The 20,639-nt window shown below is 38.8% G+C and overlaps 2 protein-coding genes across 3 annotated transcripts; one reads left to right on the top strand and one right to left on the bottom strand.

Annotated features, from left to right (window-relative positions):
• Positions 1–1,416: 1,416 nt before the first annotated feature.
• Positions 1,417–14,577, bottom strand: LOC139130864 (uncharacterized). Of its 2 annotated transcripts, none has more exons than XM_070696662.1 (3): positions 13,703–13,965; positions 8,052–8,144; positions 1,417–7,429 (listed from the first exon to the last, which is right to left on the bottom strand). In XM_070696662.1, exons 1-3 carry the CDS (start codon positions 13,963–13,965, stop codon positions 5,089–5,091), a joined length of 2,697 nt encoding a protein of 898 aa, XP_070552763.1. In that variant the 3' UTR covers positions 1,417–5,088. The 2 variants fall into 2 exon arrangements, with proteins under 2 accessions (XP_070552763.1, XP_070552764.1); XM_070696663.1 differs by lacking the exon at positions 13,703–13,965 and adding an exon at positions 14,483–14,577 and having other exon boundaries at positions 1,645–7,429.
• Positions 13,984–19,651, top strand: LOC139130865 (zinc finger matrin-type protein 2-like). The gene is made up of 5 exons (XM_070696664.1): positions 13,984–14,134; positions 14,789–14,885; positions 17,489–17,692; positions 18,068–18,213; positions 18,751–19,651. The coding sequence occupies exons 1-5, from the start codon at positions 14,078–14,080 to the stop codon at positions 18,886–18,888; spliced, it is 642 nt and encodes a 213-aa protein (XP_070552765.1). The 5' UTR covers positions 13,984–14,077; the 3' UTR covers positions 18,889–19,651.
• The last annotated feature ends 988 nt before the right edge of the window (positions 19,652–20,639 follow it).

Genomic DNA, 20,639 nt, shown 5'->3' with positions numbered 1-20,639 from the left:
AAACTCAAACACATACCATCAATTTGGTGTACAGATGCACCCTGAAGTGGAGATGTGAATTTGTTCCAATGAATGTTAGAGTCAAATTATGCAAATGAGGTAAAAAAAAGGGAAAATGCTGCAAATTGCTGAAGGTCTCAAACGACAGGCCAGATTGGGTTGAAACTTATTGTGCAGGTAACTTTAGTTAGATTGACTTAAGTTTAGTTTTGATCAAATTGTGGTGAGATTTTCATATTGTATTTAGAGACAATTTTTCCTGTTATTGGTCAAAAAATCTGTTTTGAAACTTGGTATACATGATCCTAAGGTTGACCTCAGGTCTATTTATATTGTGGAGAAATTTTCATATTTTTATTTTTAGCAGAAACTTTTTCCACATTTGGTCAAAAAAATCATCTCTGAAACTGGGTGTCTGATTGCTTCAAAACTTGATATGCATACCGGCATTCTTAGGGGTGACCTCAGTTGAGTTTTCAAATTATGCAAAATTTAATTGTAATTTTGGGGCAATGTTTCCATTTTATGGTAAAAAAATCATCTCATCTGAAACTACTCATCAGATTGCTTTTGAACTTGATACGCATGATCCTAGGGTGGAGCTTTGTTATAATTGTTCGAATTGTGGTATTTTATTATTTTTGTTTTTTTGGGCAATTTTACCCATTTTTGCTAATGAGCAGCAAAAGTGCAAACCTGGTGAAAATCTTGGTAACTGTGATACACATTGGGTGTGATTTGTACAGAAAAATAAGCACAAATCTTCAAGCCAATAATGAGTTGTTTTCTTAAATATTACTGCTTGATGAATTACCAAATAATGGTGACATAAATTCCATGTAATACAATATAAGAGCATGCCTTTACTTTGGTATGGTAAATTGCATCATTAATTTTGATGTACCGGGCTGCATGGCGCTGTATATATGTGTGTGTGTTCAGTGATGTACCAGGCTGCATGGCGCTGTATATATGTGTGTGTGTGTATATGTCTATTGCAACAGTTGCCAATAAAAGTTTGCAAAATATTGTACATACACTCACTTGGGCATGCCATATCTAACCAAGGGTGAGCAAAGTGTCGTTCACTGACGCTTTTTTGATCTGACCCAATATAATTAGTCAAGAGCTTGAGTGGTATAAAGCACCAAAATTTTTCCGTAGAGACATTTCTGGGCAGTAGTGTCAAGTGCATTGAATATTGGGCTAATCATCATGGAATATGGAGAGGCTTGTTTTCACCAGATCACTTCATGGACCTGTCTCTGTAAATCATAGAGTGAGATGATTGTCTTTTCCAACTGAGCAGAGAGACCGAGCGAGGGCACTCTTTTCTTGTCCACAAAAAAAGCTACACACACACACACACACATATATATAAATATATATATATATATATAAAACGTTCTGCTTTTAGCATCGATCACTGATTTTAATATATAGTACCGATAGATAGAGAGAGAGAGAGAAAGAGAGAGATATGATATTGTGATCTTGCCAGCTCAAAACCCCCAGTGAGCTTTCACCATATGGAAACAACCAAATTGTATCACCACAGTAATACAGGTGAAACTCTGAGTCAATATTAGCAAATTTTTTTCTACATGACAGCTAACAAAAGTATTCACAGACTTTTGTTCTCATCAGTCTACTTTTATTTCTATTTTTCAAGAACATTCACATCTACAGTGTGGCACACATACATGGAAGCAGCAGTGCTCATTATAGATTGTGGAAACTTCCTTGATGTACAAAGTACAGTGTAGGGATTGTAAACTAATATATTCATAGATCATTCACAAACACGGTGAACTATTTACTGAGCTATTGCAGAGCACTGAAATATTTACATGCCTCATATATTGAACCATAGGATTTAGTGGTAACTTGTTGGTGACATAGCGGGCCGCATAGTCATCACTTGACTGAAAGTGAAGCGGAACTCTTTTAAACTTGATAACTGCGGGATTTAAAATTGATCAATAAATCCATTTTTTTTTAATTTGATAAACCAAATGGCAGTGATTTAAAAATATCAAAGTGCCATTGGATAATGAAAATCATTCTAATTTTAAACGGATTTCCTTCTATCATTGAAATAAAGCAAATTGTCATTTGCAAATAAATATGACAATTTTGGATGAACACTCTGTAAAAGAGGCATATGTAATAAAAACATTGTAGGCCAAACAAGGGACTATGTACTCTCATCTCAAGGCAGGAGAGTATTTGCCCTCCTGATGTCAGACAAAAACTAAGTCATCTGCCCTTGGGCACGTACTGTAGTCCCTCCTTTGGGCTATAATGTATTCCCATTCTAATGGACAGAGCTGTATAAATCACAATGTTTTTGATAATGCAGACTAAATCCTCAAAAAGCATTTTGAAACAGAAACACATGAATGCCGTTAAATGATATAATTTGAAAAACAAAACCAAAAGTTAGCTATAAAGACCAAAAACTATAAAAATAACTGCTGTTTGAAGTTACATGCAAGTTTTACACCATTACAAATATTTGGAAGAAAAGACAAAAGTGAACGCATTGCTGATGATGAAGTTGCTCTCAATCTGTCTACCAACCAATTCTCATTGGCTGAGTACTGTTCCAAGAATATTTTGTATTTAACAGTCCTCTCAGAAAATCCATCATGGAATTATCCTCTATTGCAAAGCAAGATCAGTATGCTATGATTGCTAGGCACATGGATTTCTCATAGTATTGGATTTCAAGACAATCAGAAAATGACAGGACAATTCAGTGAGAGATTAACCAGTACTTCAGTTGTCTGTTTACATGGTTTTGTAAAACCCTCTCATCATAGTGGTTTGTCCCCAAATCATTGTAATCTATGGTGAGTGTGGACTGGTTTACAAGGCATTGGAGTGAACAGGTTGAGCTACACAGGATGTTATAAACCAACACCGATGGAATAACAATTCCCATCCAACACCTTCCATAAAATGTTTTCACTTTATCTGGAATTAATTCCTACAATGGCAGAAATAGTGAATGTTATATGTACATGATAATGTACACATATGATATAGACTGACCATGAGGGTATCAATACACATTTGTTGCCAAGGGCCTCAGAGTCACCCATATATGGTCTGTAAGCTGAGAAAAACAGACTGTTTTGGGCAACTCTCAGGCCTGAGGGAACACAAACATATGCTGTTACCCAAATGTGATCAGTCAATATATGTTTTGAAACACATCTCATCTGTTTTCCTTATTGAAAGTGACAAGTTCCTCCGCTATCATCATCCTGCACACATCCCAATCACAGACAATGCTACCATCTTCTTTACGCATTCTAGATTGTGCGCATGCATACATGTAGATGGTACTTTCAAACTTCCTCTGTCAACAGTTGTTCTGCACTGTTCACTTGTTAAGAGTTTTGGAAACTCTTAACTGGTATAATTTGCTATTTACATTTATCAGCATCAAAATGACACATACCATGTGACCGCAAATTAACGAATCGCAACAAAGAGTTGGGATGAAGTGTGTTTCAATTCATATGTCACATGTACATTGGTTCTCACAGTTTAGCTCCATAAACTCTTTCAACAAGTCATTTGTCAAAAATACTGATAAAAAGGTTTGTCATCTGGTAAGAATATACATACAATTATGTCGTCTATTGACCAATATAGTTCACAGAACCTTGACTTCTGAAATCCATATTGCTTCTTCTAACACTATTCTACTGTACAGTATTGTGTAACGTTTCTTTTGTATGAACAAACAGGTCATCTTAGGCTAAATTAAGATGCCCCATGGGATTTAGTGATTAATTTTGCTTGATGTGAAATAGCAAGGTAGTCATTCTTAAAACTGACCACTTCCCTATCAAGCTGCGTTTGAATCTCTTTTTTCATCTCACTGAGTTCGTGAAAAGTCTCTTCTTAGTCCATGATATCTCTTAAACACATTTACTGAGAAAGTCAAGTTCAAAATGACTGTAGCTACCAACAGCTTGACAGTGTGTGATATTGATATTGACTTCAAATCAAACACACTCATTGAGTCTGTTGATTGGCTTTCTAGCAGATAACTGATCAAATCCAAATGAAACTTTTATGAAACACTGTGGCAGTGTGTCATCAAATTCTTCACACGGTAAACATTCTTGTAACTACAGTAAAATCTGTCAAGCATGTCTGGTTATTGCAAACTTCACAATATGGGAGAAACAAGATTACTAGTAACTATAAGCTTAAAAAAGAAAAGATGGTATTTTGTGAAGCTAAAACAAATTACAAAAGTTCAGAGAAATATGGTACAGTAATTTAAAGCTTTCATTTCAATAATTCTTATGAGCCAAGTCCTTTGAATTGGTTGTTAATACAATCATGTCATGGTATTTCAGCCAGTGCTCTATGTTGACATACTGACAGTCTGTCCGTGAAGATTGTTGACATCATTCAAATGATGAGATCAACTGATATTGATTGACACAAAACATACAATTTGTATTTCAAAGTCTTGTTGTAGGCTTGGAAAGATGGCTGTCTTCTCTCATTAATGACAGCCTGGCCAACTAAAACTTTGCCAAAGACATAATGTGACGTGAAATTTCAAATCTCAGTTGGTTAACCCTTTGAACCCGGCTCGGACAGAAATGTCCGATGACGTCATAGAGTACCAGGGGGTCAGGGTGCAAAGGGTTAAGTACAGCTACAATCTGCAGGAACTACATATTAAATGGTAGCCATCACTGACATCCAGTTGTACACTGATAAAGGGAATCTAAAACTTAAAGAAATGCCAAGTCAATGTACATGTACATGTAGGAATTACATCGCTATGTGAACATGCCTCATACATACGGTACATGTACTGTCACTGTATGTAATGTTGAGAAATGTATACATATGCACATGTATGCAGTGTGTACAACTACGTTCTAACGTGTATTAATGGTGTACATTGTCTTTCAATAATATTCTGAGTTCAGAGACTTATATATCTAATAATAGACCATATCAAAGGTAACTTGATTATACATACGATGTGTACACGCAAGTACCGTTTTAAAGACTTAAATGTTAGTGCCCACCAGATATGTCTTACTCCTAAGAAGTATGATGTTTCCTATAGTGGATTTTCAATGCTTTCTCACTGATGAAGGAAATGTCGCATGTCATACACGAGACCTCAGTGGCAGCTCCGTGCGCCTTGACATGTTGCCTAAGCTGTATATTCCAAGTACTCGCATAGCTGCATTGTTTACACTTGTATGGCTTCTCCCCGGTGTGCGTCCTGACGTGTGAGATGAGCTGCGCGTCCTTGGCGAAGGCCAACTTACAAATCTGGCACTTGTACGGCTTCTCACCCGTGTGGATTCTCTCGTGGGCCAGCAGGAAGTTGGTGCTCACGAATCCTTTGCTGCAGAAGCGACACTTGAACGGTTTCTCATTGTTGTGTTTCATCATGTGTTGTTTGAAGGACATTTGACTCTTGGAGGAATACTCTTTGCCGCACAGCTTACACTTCACAGTCTCCTTGTCTTCGCTGCCTTTCCGCACTCCATGCTCTCTGGCCAAGTGTCCCACCAGGAAGTTGATGCTGCCCTTCTTCCCGCAGATGTGACACATGGAGTCCTGTTCGTGCACCCGGGAGTGGACCTTGAGGTCGACTTCCATGGCAAATCTCCTGTTGCAGTCCTTCCAGGCGCAGATGAACAGCTTATCCGAGTGCGCAGTGTGGCACCTCCGGATGTGATTTTCCAGCAGGTACTCAATGTGAGTGGCGTACTCACACAGGTGGCACTTGAATCTGGTTGGGTAGTGCTTGGCCTTGTGTCGCATCAGTGTAAGCTTGTGGCTAGCCACATACCCACACTTTGAACACACCAGAGGCGGCTTACGTTTAGAGACCATTGGCGGATTGGCTTTTCGAGCAGACTGATTAACTTGCACTAAATTGACAAATTTATTAAAATGTCCTGTACTGCCAGACTTACCAACTTGCCCTATGTAGTTAGGCTTAATTACAATCACATTTTGTTTACTGCCAGGCTTAGAGACTTGTCCTACATCATCAGATTTATTAGCTTGCCCTATGTTGTCAGGCTTAATCACAATTACCGGTAAGTGTCCCATGCTGTCAGGCTTAACAACCTGTCCTATATTGTCAGACTGTCTTACATGCATCTGCCCTATGTTGTCAGACTTTTTATCTTGACCTATATTGCCAGACATTTGAACTTGACCTGTGTTGTTAGGCTTAATTAAAATTATCTGTCCCATATTGCCAGACTGAGTCCCTTGTCCTGTATTGCCAGATTTACTAACTTGCACCAAGTTGTCAGATTTCAATAAAATTACCTGTCCAATATTGTCAGACTTGTTAATTTGTCCTTTACCATCAGACTTACTAACTTGCGCCAAATTGTCAGATTTCAATAAAATTACTTGTCCTACATTACCAGACTTAGGAACTTGTCCTACATGATCAGACTTAGGAACTTGTCCTACAATATCAGACTTAGGAACTTGTCCTACATTATCAGACTTAGGAACTTGTGCTATATTATCAGACTTAGGAACTTGTGCTATATTATCAGACTTAGGAACTTTTCCTACATGATCAGACTTAGGAACTTGTCCTACGTTATCAGACTTAGGAACTTGTCCTACGTTATCAGACTTACTTACATGCACCAGCCCCATGTTGTCAGACTTTCTAACTTGTGTTACATGTATATTGCCAGACTGACTTACTTGCTTTGTGTTGTCAGGTACACTTACATGCACCTGTCCTAGAGCGATATTATCAGACCTACTAACTGGTCCTGTTTTGTTAGACACACCATCTCGTCCAATATTGACAGAATTAGTAGCTTTTCCAGCACTGTCACGCTCAGTAATTTGTTCTGTGTTATATTCCTGAAAATTGCCCCAGTGCTCACTGTTGAAATCTGAACTTGTTGTCGTACTATTGTTAATATCATCAGCATATGTGTCTTCTTCATCTGCAGTGTCTGTAGCATTATCATCGCAACTTTCTGCAGTCTCACCATCAAAACAATGCAGAATAAGGGTGCCTGCTTCCTGTACTCTTTCCTCGGCTTCCATTCCTTGGTGTCTCCCAGAGTCATCGTGAATGATCTGTTCATCATCTGTGTCAGAGTCACACCCTTCGGATTCAAGTGCATCATCAGGTTGGTACTCCTCTGCGTCTTGTGGCTCTGTCTTCACCACAACATGTGCCCACCTTCCCTCACCACTCTGGTCTCTGTCACTGGGATGAACACTGCTGTACCCTGTCCAATGTGTCACCGGGTCCATTCCTGGATGTCTCTCACTAACCCTTGATGAGTGTTTCTCTGTAACTCTGTTAGCCTCTCCATGGTATTTTGCAATCATTTGGTTGATCCCACTCTCATGGTTTTCATGAGAAGCCTCTTTAGGTCTGCAAACAATAAAAATAGACAATCAGAATGAATGTCATGCATTGAAAAAGAAGGCTACTTTGGTCACTGAGAAACAAATCAATTTTGAAGGTTTGAATTTGACTCCAGCAAAACCCAATACACAAACACTTATGGCTCTAGCTTTGACAAGTGTCTCAGAAACGCTTTATTTTGGTAGGCTTTTACCTAGTGGTTGTTCTCTGCCTGCAGTGCTACCTACCGGCAATCTTCTTTGAGGCACACATTTACATCAAAAACCAAGCACATGCCATACAGCTGACTAGCCATGGTGAAACTGCCAACTGTAAGTTGTAATGTGTATACTGTAAATACAGTACTGTATGGTACATGTAATGTCTGAAGCTACCTGAGTCCAAAGAATCGGTGTCTTTTTGTAATCTAAAGTACATACCGGTATATTTCATGAAATAAAGCTCTTTGAAATTTACAATGTACATAGTATGAGCATTGACAACTACCAATATAGTGCAATGCAATCCTTATTCTATTTAACAGAGGTGTTCATATAATTCATGTTTTTTGGAAGGGAAATGTCTTAATTGAAATACATGTACAAGTATCATAAATGACAACAGGTTATGTGAAAATAAAAATCCTCACCTAGTTGTATGGGATGGTCCAGGTTGCGGTGCCTGGTCAGTGACCTTCTCATTGCGGTACATCGGTTGAGAGACACAGCTGGTCTTTCTAATTCTGAAAATGATTTTAAAAGAAACTTAAAGAGGGTTCCTGATAGGTAAATGAATTAAACGTTTAGCAGTTTCTCTGGGAAAAACACCACCTTATGACTTGTACTTTCCTCATCTCTCGGTGCAATACATGGATCCTTTAACCCTTTCACCACCATGGTTTTGCCCAAACCATTGTTTTCAATGGTGATTGCGGACCTGTTTACAGGGAATTGGGGGTGAACAGGTTAAGTTAGAGTGTGCCTTGGAACAGATAGTCAGACTCTCGATTTTATAAATACTTTTCCAGTCTATCACTCGTGAGGGCTCATTGTAAAGCTCTTGCAGTAACAGTTGAAAACATGAAAATGTGAATTTTTTCCCATAGAGTTAACACAGGGATGACGGCAATTTGTGAATTTCAAAAAACGAGAAAAGTCTGATGACATGTTTCTCTAGCACAAAACTTGCACGGTAACCCCTTATTTTTATTCTTGACTACTGTATATAGTGAGAAAATAGTTGAAAGTTTCAGTGAGGAAAGTTTGAGCAAAAGTTGAAGTCTTTCACTTTTGAAGCGCATACTACCTTAAGAGGGCAATATACATGGTACATGTACAAAGATGGCACTTTACAATCTCAGCATTCATTTGACAGCGGAAGCTCAAAGGCGTCTGTGGTGACAGCCCTGCTTTGATGGCAAATGAAATTTCAATTTACAAGTCTTAGAATTAACACAAGTCCTCACATAGTTTAGAATAAGGTTACAATGCATTATTGTAAAGTTGCACAGCACAGTTTTGCTTTGTGAAAAAAAGTTAATGGAATGGATTTCTGAGTAAAAATGTTGTTCTAAGTCCCAATTGATGGGAGTACTATGTGCTAAACAGATGTCTGTTTAATTCATGTTACTATGAAGATGTACTCTACTTATACCCTGATAACAACCTGTTTGAACTGCAGTCAGTTGTTTTAACCATAGATCTGCTGTGCACAGAAACGGTCACATGGGCATTTAATCTTCCCCTATTTCACCATAGTCTTTCCTAGTCATAAGCAATGCTATCTACCGGTATGTTAACGAATAGTTGACAGTGATACTTCAGGCTGGAAAATGACAGTTTAATGCCTCTGAGCCAGGTTTTTCTTCTAATCCACCGCAATCTTGCCACACAATGTGAGATCTCTCCAAATGTGGCATTGTTTCTGCGCACAGTAGATCTACTGGTACATGGTACTGTGCATAATTTCTGAGTATTCAGTGGTCAGGCAATGTTGTCCATGGGCTGGCACCAACACTACAGAAGAAGCAAGTGCATAGCCCCCCCCCCTGCCAGACAGTTCACATTAAAACCAAGTCACACCATACAGTACTACCATGTCCTGTACCACCTCACAGCAAAACAACCCTGCAGTACTAAAACTTCTTTGTCCCAAGAACTACTGAGTCTGAAAAATCATTTCATCCCCAAAACATCACCGCTTCGCCCCAAACTGTTGCCAACCAGTAAAGCTGAAAACAACACACCAATGCCCCTGAAGATTTCATTGCTCATCTATTGCATGACCAAAGTCGTCAAAGTGAACACATTTTGAAAAAATAACATCACTCAATTCTTCTACAAGCCATATGAAGACGTAGGGAAACAGGGTTGTCATAACCTGACACTTTCACCACACTATTACATTGTACTGATCTTGTCGGATTACATGTATGAGTGTACGAATGTGGTTTGTCAGCACATTTGTGGTATTTATTTAATAGTTTTTGGGAGGATGCAATCTTTGTGATAGCCAAAATATCTTGACACAGTAATGCGTCCAGGTTCCTTGTTAAAACATAACACAATGACCCATGGTGATTTTGGGAGCGCTTGTACTATACTTGGGGCAAATTGATTTTGGTGAGAGGTTGAACTCTGGGGCAAAGTGATGTGGGATGAGGTAGTACATGGGATGAGGTGGCTTGGGGACTAACTAGTTGTTGTTGTTGTTATTGGTGAAGGTGGTTGGGGGAACATGACCTAGATTCGGTGCAAAGTGTCTGGAACCCCATGGCCCCGGAGCTACAATTACAAATTACAGCACACATAGTTCCTTGCTTCTGTCAAAGTGTGGTAACTTTAGGATGGAAAATATGACAAAAAAAGATACCAAACATTCCTAGCTCTGTCAATGGAGATTCCTAAGTTGACAGATGGACATCTGGGTATTGTGCATGTACAATATACAAGAAAAAATACGGACAAAAAACAAGACCCGAAGGCAAAAGAACTCTAGAATCCAACATCCAAATAATCCTGAACATGACATTACTCTTAAAGGTAATGTTCAGGAACTCAGAAGTGCCCAGGACAGACATTAAAAGAAAAGGGTCATCAGAAATGTACCTTAGCAACTTTCTTGTTCACAAACAATGTATTTCATGCACAACATCTAAATGCATCATGTCAACATAGATGCAACATTAAAATTTTACTTTGGCCTGTGTGACTTTCTTGTTTACAAACAATGTATTTCATGCTCAATATCTAGAAGCATCAAGTCAGCACAACTGCAACATTTTAATTTTATGATGCACATTATGATAAACGTTAACCTACATCACTTGCCAACATACCTTGGAGTCAGTGTTTACAATTGTTGTATGGATCCCACACAACCTTTGAGCACAGTTCTAATGACCCTGTATGCTGTATCATAGTAACTGCAATACATGTAGCAAGATTCGTCAAGTAAATTAAGATTTATGTCCCTAATTAGGAAAGTTCATTACATATGCAAATAAGGAATTGACTGAAGTTAAAATACTTAATGACTTTCAATAATGTGGTATCATAGTATCTTCAATGGACATAGCAAATCTCATCAACCTTGATCAAGTTAATTCAGATATATATTCCTAATTAAGAAAGTTCTTTAAATATGCAAATAGGAATTGGGTGAAGTTAAAATGCTTAATTAGTTTCAAGTATGTTGTATCAGAGTATCTTCAATGTACATAACAAGTTTCATCAATTTTGGTCGAGTCAATTCAAATGTATATCCCCTTTTTTCAAAATGTATTAAAAATGCAAATTAGGAATTGGCTTAAAAAATGCTTAATGACTCTCATGAATGTTGTATCATAGTAACTTTAATATATGTAGCAAGTTTCATCAACTTTGGTCCAGTCAATTCAGATATATCTCTATAACCTGTTAACCCCAATTTCCTGTAAACAGGTCCATAATCACTATTGATAAAAATGGGTTTGGGCCAAACCACGGTGGTGAAAGGGTTAATTAGAATAGTTCATTAAATATGCAAATTAGAAATTGGCTTAACTTAAAACGCTCAATGACTTTCAATAATGTTAAGTCATAGTATCTTCAATATACATGCCAAGTTTCGTAAATTTTGATTTAGGTCAATTCAGATATATGTCGCTAATTAGGAAAGTTCAGTAAATGTGCAATTATCTTTCATGTCACACCTTAATAATACCTTTCACGGCTGATATATCTTAGTGGGATCAACATTTGTAGCAAATCTTATCAAATTGTGTACAGTCGTTCTCAATGTATATCCCTTTTTTTCTAAAATCATTAATTATGCAAATGAGCAAAAGGTAAGCAAGCTACACTCAGGGTTTTCTCTCGACTGCGCGATTGTGCAAATTGCGCATTTCGAGTCATTGTCTGCCCTGAAAAAGTCACTGACTGCGCGAAAATCGCGCACAGAACACAGCAGGCAAAGATGTCCACATATATTGATATATGAGAGTGACCAAAGCGCATAGTACTGTGTGTATCAATGATGTAAGTTGGGAAAATTCGAGCTTTAGCATTGTGTAGGCACGTGTGTAGCAATGCAACACTATCGTTTGATCGGCGCATGGGGATCGGTGCATATTTTTATGGATTTAAGCCCCTAAATTCTGACCGAATCATATCTGAGGGAACATGTATGTCAAATCCTGAGTCGGGGAAACTTGTAGCTGACAATTAGACAGAAGATAGACAGCAGCCGAGCACATCAAAAGCTGACAAACGTCATCATGTCGATGTTTATGCATATGTGCTGCATACGACATAGACGACGCAACTGAACTGGGTGACGACCGTAATGATATCTAGGAAGCGCTTCATAGGAAGGCAAAATTCACATCAAAAGTGACTGCCCCCTAAAATGTCAAGTCTGCCCCCTAATTTTGATGAATGGGGCAGAAAGTGCCCCTTTCAATGAACATGCAGAGAAAACACTGTACACTCACCAAAAACTAATCAGTTCTTGCCATTTGCAAACTGAATCTATGTACCAGATCTGATTCTGATCTGATGAGCTAATTTTGAGATATCAGGCAGACAGACAGACACACAAACCAGACACACAGACAGACAGGCATCACTGCAACATAAGCTCATGTGTGTTAACACGTGAGCTAAAAACCTCTTCACCCCACCAGTCATGTCACCTAAAAACCATTTCGCCCCTAAAAAATGCCACTTCGCCCAAAACTATCACAACTTGTCAAGCTAAAAATAACAAACCACTGCCATCAAAGTTTTCGTCACCTATCCATCATTCCAGGACTGTAAAAGCCTTGAAATTGTACATTACTAGGAAATAGACATAGCGCAATTCTGCGCAAGGCATCAGTTGTAGCTTTTAGTAGTTTGCATTTGCGATTCTACCATGTATGGTTTTATGCAAGAATAAATGGTCCATGGTAGCCAAAACGTCCTGCCACCGGTAAAAACAACGCTGTGATAAATCGTGTCATTGTTGATTTAGGACAAGTTGGAAGTATTATGATGTTACTACAGTTTGAATGAAGTGGTTTTACTTGGGGGGGAAGATGCGTGAGAGGAGGTATTACATTGGGACGAGGTGGTTTTGGTACAAAATGGTTTAGGACAAAGTTGTATGGGGTGACCTGGTTTTGGTGTGAAATGTCTGGACCCTGTTACTGTCAGGTTTCATCATCGCATAGCTTGGTCAATAGCTGCGAGCTCCTTTGGTAATAAAGTGTATTTGTTATAGCAGCTTAAGCTGAATATGGAGGTAAAAGCGAGATCGCTTCCGCCTCCATGCGCTACATCATAAACAGCAGATTCAAGCAGGCCATTTTCTTCTGATCTGCTGTCAGTTTTTTAAGCTGCAGTAGAACAGTTCGAGGTTTTGCCTGGGGTTGTGATTACAACCACAGACAATCCAAAATCCAAGACAAAACCTTTACTGGTACTGCTGCAGCTATTGTCATGTATGTCTTGCACCACGGGGGAGGGACTGCGTTTGTATATACATGGGGAAAAACATAAAGGCAACTTCATGCTTTACACTTGCTGTCGCTTTATAGCCCACAACTTTCCCCAACACACAAAATCACTGGGGAAAGCCGTGGCTACATGCAGCATGGAGCTAGCCCCATGCTAGCTGCAGTACAGTAGCTCGAGGTTTTTCCCAGTGGGCATTTGGGTCGGATGCGATGGCAAATACCAGGCAAACCCTCGAGCTACTACTGCAGCTAGCCCCATGCATGCAGCATCAAGACAGTCTTTATCATCAAATGTTATCGGTCAAGTACACTTGAAGACTTACACCGTCTTCTGGAGTTCCACATCAAGCAGTTCAAGTAGAAAATCAGCAAATTCATCATTTGATTTTGCTTTAACCAACGCCCTGGATGCTTTCCATCTATTGAACACAGCCTCTGAAAGAGTAACCTTTGTCCGCTTTCTCTTGCGCGCGCGATCATATGCCATTCGTCGCTCTAACTTTTCTGATTCAGACTTCCTCGGGCGACCTCTACCACGCTTGACGAATAATGCCTTCTCTGCGACTGATTTCTCCACCGATTCCATCTTGTATCTCAGGATTCAGAAACTCAGCTCAGGCAACCGAAGAGTAACGTCGCCCAGCGGAAACCAACCAAGATCACTAAACTGAGGGTTTAGCTCACACCGGAAGTTATGAATGTTGTCGAACCTAGAGGGTCATCAACAATTTTTCAAGATGGCGGCTTATAGTGCAGTGAGTTGTACACTCTTTGTTTTCAATCATATTTCATGCTGTTTAAATTTGACGATATTTTTCATTCAAGTTTTATCACACATTCATAGTGACGCTCAACAGCCGGGCCCTTCCATTATGGTAAACGCTGAATGTGAAATAGTGGCAGTGCAATACCGCAGGATGACCGGTCTTCATGTAATTTCACTGCTTACTCAGGCTTCATCCGTTGAAAGTTTGATGGTCACAGAGAAGGAATTAACTTTTTCCTTGAGAGTACACGTAGCACTCTGTAATATATGTGATAAATGTTAGTTTAGATGAATAATCGATAGCTATAAATGTGCTCGTTGGGCATGGATTACTCACATAGAAGAGCGCCACCTTGTTTGCGTGTTCCAATGCGTAACAAATTTATTTGTGACATTTGTACGTCATGTTCAGTTCAGTATGCATAAATCCCTCCTTTGTATAGGAGCACCTCCACTGTGGAGTAAAGATTACAAATAAAAACATACAAAGGAAAAAGGAAAGATAATATAATCATGTGTCATGTCATCTTGTCTAGCTACTCGGGAACCGTCCGAAAAATGTAACTATGGGTCTGATAAGTAGCACTTTGCCCAAAGCCATTTTAGTATTAGTCATTCAGAAAATAATTTCTTCTCCCTGCAGAAACCTGATGACCATCGTAAAAAATGGGACAGAGAGGAATATGAAAAAATTGCCAAGGAGCGGCTTGAGAAAGAAGAGAGGGAACAAGAAGAAAAAGGTATTCATCAGAGTAGATACTGTACAGATCAACTATCAAAAGAAGTAATATTAACCCTGTTTTGCATATCATGTTCTTTTCAGTATGAGAGACAACTTTTCAAAAGTATTTGCTCATTGATGGATGAAGGCTTATACAACATTGTCATGTGCCTGAAGTTTGGTCGCATTTACAAGAATTGCATTAAGAAATAAACATTTGTGAATGAAAATGTGTGGTATGTGTGAAAGATATCCTCACAGTAGCCTGTTTCTTTCACAGTAGGTATGAAAAATTGACATGGCATATCATTACATCATTGCAAGGTCACAACTGACATTTTTTGTTGAAATCACTCCTCTGAAGAAAATGTATATCAAGAATGACTTGTCACGTGAATGGAGTAAAACTCAAATGCAGTCAAATATTTGTGAAAGACTGTCACTGAATAACTACAGTGAATCATGGTTCAGTACTACTGACAAAACACAAGTTTCAATAGGTTCCACCTACACTACATTACTGCTGCAAAATACAGAAATTTGCTGATTTGATCATAGACCCTCGAGAAAAATTTCTCGAGGGTCTATGATTTGATCTTGTTGCTGTGACATAATAATGAAGTGCACTAGCCATTACTGTGTGTAGTTTGTCAACACAGCATCCATACACATAAAAAGCACCATTATTGTTTACATTTTAAAAGGGAGTGGTCATTGCACTGTGCATGCGCTACTTTTATGTTGATAAACATAAATTTTTGTAATCATAAGTCTTCTCAACTTCCATCGTAGTGAGATGGAAGTGGTCCCTCAGTTTGTAAATGTCTCTGTAAGACTCAAGATTATCAGACAGTAAAATATTGAGATCGGAAATGAACTTCAGTAATGTAGTGTATTTCTACTTATAAACTCATGTAAGGCTACAAACATTGAGATAATACACTCAGCATATTATATCGCTGAGTTTACCGCATGCAGTCACGGTGAACAAATTGGGTTTGATCGCGCGCATGATATGGTTGTACACAATGCTATGTACAGTACAGTAATAAAACATCACTAAAATGATCAACATTGTATATATATTTAGGCAAGCAACAAGCAGAATGCCTCACAGAAAAATTACACACCATGATCGGCAAGCAAGAGCGGGGCACGGGAGATGCTGTTGCATCTATGAGGGAGAATGGTCACTGTGTTGACCATACACAGTAGTTCTCTACTGTCTATGCATTGACATACACTGATATAAGAGAATCCGACCACGCGACAGACTTGACCCTTGACACACTGTTGATCACAATTGCTAACTTATAGTTATACCTGGCATCAAATGACAGGAAAATAGACAAAGCGAGTGGGTTTTCACAGCATTTGGCGGGACAATCACACGGCTACGCATAGGGATGTGTCAAGAGATCATGTGACTACAACAGTCATGACAGTGCGGCCTAGTGTCCGTCTAAAGCTGCAACTTTACCTCCGAGTGCTTGGCAGGTCTGAATCCTCGTTCAAATTAGATAAACCCACAAAAGACCTATGAAAGGTCCTTCGCTTGACTTGATACCTGTACTCGGAATTCTCAGTTGCACCAAACCATGGGGGCAAACTTCATAGCGGAGTTGAATTCTCCACAGCTGAATGGGGTGCTCCATATACCTGGCTCTCTTGACACCGGACATTCAAGCAGACCGCGGAACAGATTCTCCTTGGTCAGTTGCTGCAGCGGGCATTGCTCTGCAAGCTGTAGATTTCTGTCACTTGCGTTGTTGTCAACTGGACTCCTGTTTGGCCTCTGGAAATAAAACTCTCGTCTTGGCTAGCGATGTCATGGACTAGAGCCCGGTCATTTGATAGTGTGTGGGCATATTACTGTAACATGCCTACTGGTAAGTGCTCTCAAGTATGCTCGAGCGATGAGTTGCCGAGCGCAATTCAAGGAAATCATGATCAAATGTGATCTCAGTACAGTGCGTAATTCCTGTTCAATATTCAGCAGATATTTAACTCAGATTAATTGACCAGTTATTGCTTGTTAGCTTTGTAAAGTGGGAATGCTTGTGACAGACCGGCCGCTGTTTTAACAAGTGGCAATATCGCAACCATTGTAATCAACCTGTAACTTAGTGTGGCGTTCTTGGATATGTTTACATTAGGAGGAACCCTGTCACGAGCATGTGCAGCGCGACAACCACCACCTTTAATTCTAATCCAGACCAGAATTCGCTTGCCAACGATAACAATGCTGTTCAGGCTGAGCTGACAAGTTGAATGCTATGTATCTCAACATGCAGTAGGGAGAAGAATAATACACTGTTGACGGCATTAAAAACTAAAATGCACCCAAAAAAAAAATCAAAAGCTATAGCTACCATCCCCTAACAGAAAGTAGTTTGGATGACCAGTAACGCCACTGGTTTACAATTGTGTGATCTCTATGGTGTACTGAGCAGGGACCATGGTAACGGTTACCTGGTTACCGTTTTGAGTAATGAAACAAATATTAACACAAATAAATATTATTCCAACACTGATCACCATGCACCTTTTGATGTATACAAGTATTTCCCTCCAAACTTGTATCCTAAAGTATGCCATTTTCTTTTGCATTCACTTTTACAGAGAAGGGCAAGAAAGAACCGCCAGTACGAAGAGAGTATTTGAAACAGAGAGAGTACAAAGTAGATCTTGAATCCAAGCTTGGAAAGTCTCAGGTGATAACAAAGACCACGCCATCCTCGCAGCAAGGTGGCTATTACTGCAATGTGTGTGACTGTGTTGTGAAAGATTCCATCAATTTCCTCGATCACATCAATGGAAAGAAACGTAAGTTGTCGTCTTGATTTCAATACTGCGTCAAAATCTCTTTCTGAACTGCAAACATCACACCTATCCCTATGCCTGGGTCAGTGAAAATTCACCCGAACGAGTGATAAAGATTGCACTGCATCACAAAAGACTATGCAAATTTGGCCGTGTGTTACTTGCTGTGGAATTGACCTTTTACAATGGTTTTGTCATACAGAAAGTCAGAAAAGTTACCAAAGATTATTATCATACTGGTAGATGTTACACTGATGAGACTTTCAACATAATTAATTTGGTTGGAGGTCAAGTAGGCTTCAAAATTTGTTTTGAACAATGAAAAACAGCAGCTCTGTCTATCCACAAATTTGCATCTCTTCTGATGTGTTTAAACAGATCAAAGGAACTTAGGGATGTCCATGAGAGTTGAAAGGTCGTCGCTTGACCAAGTCAAAAAACGATTTGAACTCAACAAGAAAAAGATGGAAGAAAAGAAGAAAGAGTACGACTTTGAACAGAGAATGGAAGAACTTAGGGAAGAGGTATGTGTGAATTGCATGTTTCAGCTCGAATTTTTCAGCATCAAATACTTGTTTCAAAGAAATGAAAAGGCATCCTTACAGGTGTAACTTGTGATGTGTGTTCTGTCATTTTGGTCGTATTTGTAACAGACAGTTTCTTGTGATCCCACAATGATGCCTGGTGTTAAATGTGTCAACATGACCTCTATCTGTATTTTCAAATATTGTTGTTGACAAAAAAATTCTAGTCCAGGCTTGAATTAATTTGTCAACAATTTACAATTACGTGGAGTTACAAGGGGAATACTTTGTATTTCATGATGTTTGAGTGACAGGAAGAATAAGTACCGGTAGAATGTCTTTCAATCAAAAATAAAAAATCAGCCCCTATCCACCTGATTTGTTCGTAACAGTATTCATATTGTTGGTGTATTCTGCATTATCCAATGAAACTGCTCTCAGATGTTGGTCCATGTTACGAATTTATGTTTTTAAATTCAAGGAAATTGTGTGAGTGTATAAAGTCATATGTTTTCTCATATCCTTTGCATTGTTCAGGAAGAAAAACAGAAGGCATACAGAAAAGAAGTCCGCAAAGAGAGAAAAAGGAAAGCCACGGATGATTTGAGTTACAATGCAGATCCTGACATGATGGCAATGATGGGATTCTCAGGGTTTGGAACTTCCAAAAAATGAGTCTCCGGACTCTCTCCATGTCAACTTTTGTTTTCCTGTTTATTTGATGTTTACTTTACGTAGACAAGTTTCTGTACTACAAACTAGTGAAATGTTATTTGCCCAGAATGAAACAATACTGTCCACTTCCTAGTAATGGGTGATCTTTTTAATATCACAGACAAACCGGACTTGACTTTTTTCTTTTGAAGTTTCCTGTGTCTCATAAGATAAATGAGCAACGGAATTATCAATTTTTTTTGACTTGTACTGTTTTGTATCAATCTAGATTTACCATTTCACAAAGTCACCGGATACTTGAAAACTAGATATTGTAATCCAGTATAGATTGCTAGAATTTTAACCATAGGAGGATTTACATTAGCTTTCCAAAAACGAGTGAAGAACTTGACAGATCTGTATGACTTTACAGACTTTTTTCCAATAATCTGCAGAGGCCTATATCGTTGTTACTCAGTTCTTCATTTCATGTTCAGTGTGGTAGGGTTGGTGTACACATAACAGTTGGTGTATGTACAAAATAAAGGGATATAACATGTCTCTTTGTGTTGGAAATGATCCTCAGGTACAGTACGTATTCGTATTATGTTGTAGTGACAATGGTTGGGGTTGGAGACTAAATGAATTCACCGCTGCCAAATAATACTCCGTCAAGAAAAAAATGTCCTGTCCTGTTTAGAGTCATAATGTCATTAACTTAAAATTGTTTCGAAAACCATCAATTCCAATACTTTTTGTAAAAACTATGAAAATAAACTATCTATAAAGAATCTCTTTATGTGACTTTAACTGTAATTACTGTTAATAGGGTACTTTGTAATTGAATTTTTTAGATGGTTTGTGATGTTACCAATCTGCTGCTTGGAATACTGGGACATTAAAGTTTAATGAAACAGAGTCTCTGTCTCTGAGACACGATGGATTGATCATGATGTCATGATATTGATCCTCTGCTATGCTGTATTTGTTCATTCTGGGAGTGATAAAACTCCAAAGAGTCAAGAAAATGATCCCATGAATTGCCACAAATCTTTGCTGATGTTAATATTTTTTCTCAAGTCAGGAAAATCATCTTCAACATTTTCATTTGTTGTCATCCATACTAATAACTTATCCCATGACATAATAAGGAAAGGAGATCTATGAGAAACAATTTACAGTGGCGTCTGTATGTATGTGCGGATTTATGTCCGTCACATGCAAAAGCTCCCAAACCGCCGCACCTACCATCACAGTATTTGGTGTACAGGTAGACCCAGGGGTTGAGGTGTGACGTTGGTCAAATGAACATGTCAGTGTCAAAAATATGCAAATGAGGTAAGAAAAAGGGGAAATCCTGCAAATGTGCAGGAGTGGTGGCATTAACTAAAACAGCCCACACATCTGAGGTGGAGATTCTGTAATCTGTAACCTATTGTATGCAGTGTTCCTATTATGTGTAGGAGTGGTGGCAGTGACTGAAACAGGCTGACCTTGAGTCAGTTCCTGTCATTGTTCATGAACTGATACATATTGGTAGACCTGCTGAAACCATGAAGGACTGTGTTGAAACATTCCTCTGCTAAGCCTGTTCCTAAAGTTGACCTCCAGTACCTAAAGTTTCAGACCTTATTACTTTTGTCATTCTTGTTTTTCTGGTTTAAATATTTCTTGATGTACCAATTCAAACCAAATATGAGCACTCTGTCCTTGATGGTATTTTTAAAATATTAAGGTGGAATGCACCTCAGGATCTAATATTTGAATGCCTG

The sequence above is a fragment of the Ptychodera flava genome, chromosome 4, assembly GCF_041260155.1.
Source record: "Ptychodera flava strain L36383 chromosome 4, AS_Pfla_20210202, whole genome shotgun sequence".
NCBI classification, from domain to species: Eukaryota; Metazoa; Hemichordata; class Enteropneusta; family Ptychoderidae; genus Ptychodera; species Ptychodera flava.
This window is presented reverse-complemented; position numbering and strand designations above follow the sequence as displayed.

What these genes read in the sequence shown, in the direction of transcription:
- LOC139130864 (XM_070696662.1), bottom strand. Translation starts at nt 13,965, where the DNA reads ATGGAATCGGTGGAGAAATCAGTCGCAGAGAAGGCATTATTCGTCAAG. An exon ending in GTGGAACTCCAGAAGACGGT is followed by an intron (nt 8,145 to 13,702) that starts GTAAGTCTTCAA and finishes AATCATTTTCAG; the next exon opens with AATTAGAAAGACCAGCTGTG. An exon ending in GGACCATCCCATACAACTAG is followed by an intron (nt 7,430 to 8,051) that starts GTGAGGATTTTT and finishes TATTGTTTGCAG; the next exon opens with ACCTAAAGAGGCTTCTCATG.
- LOC139130865 (XM_070696664.1), top strand. Translation starts at nt 14,078, where the DNA reads ATGTTGTCGAACCTAGAGGGTCATCAACAATTTTTCAAGATGGCGGCT. An exon ending in GAGGGAACAAGAAGAAAAAG is followed by an intron (nt 14,886 to 17,488) that starts GTATTCATCAGA and finishes TCACTTTTACAG; the next exon opens with AGAAGGGCAAGAAAGAACCG. An exon ending in TGGAAGAACTTAGGGAAGAG is followed by an intron (nt 18,214 to 18,750) that starts GTATGTGTGAAT and finishes TGCATTGTTCAG; the next exon opens with GAAGAAAAACAGAAGGCATA.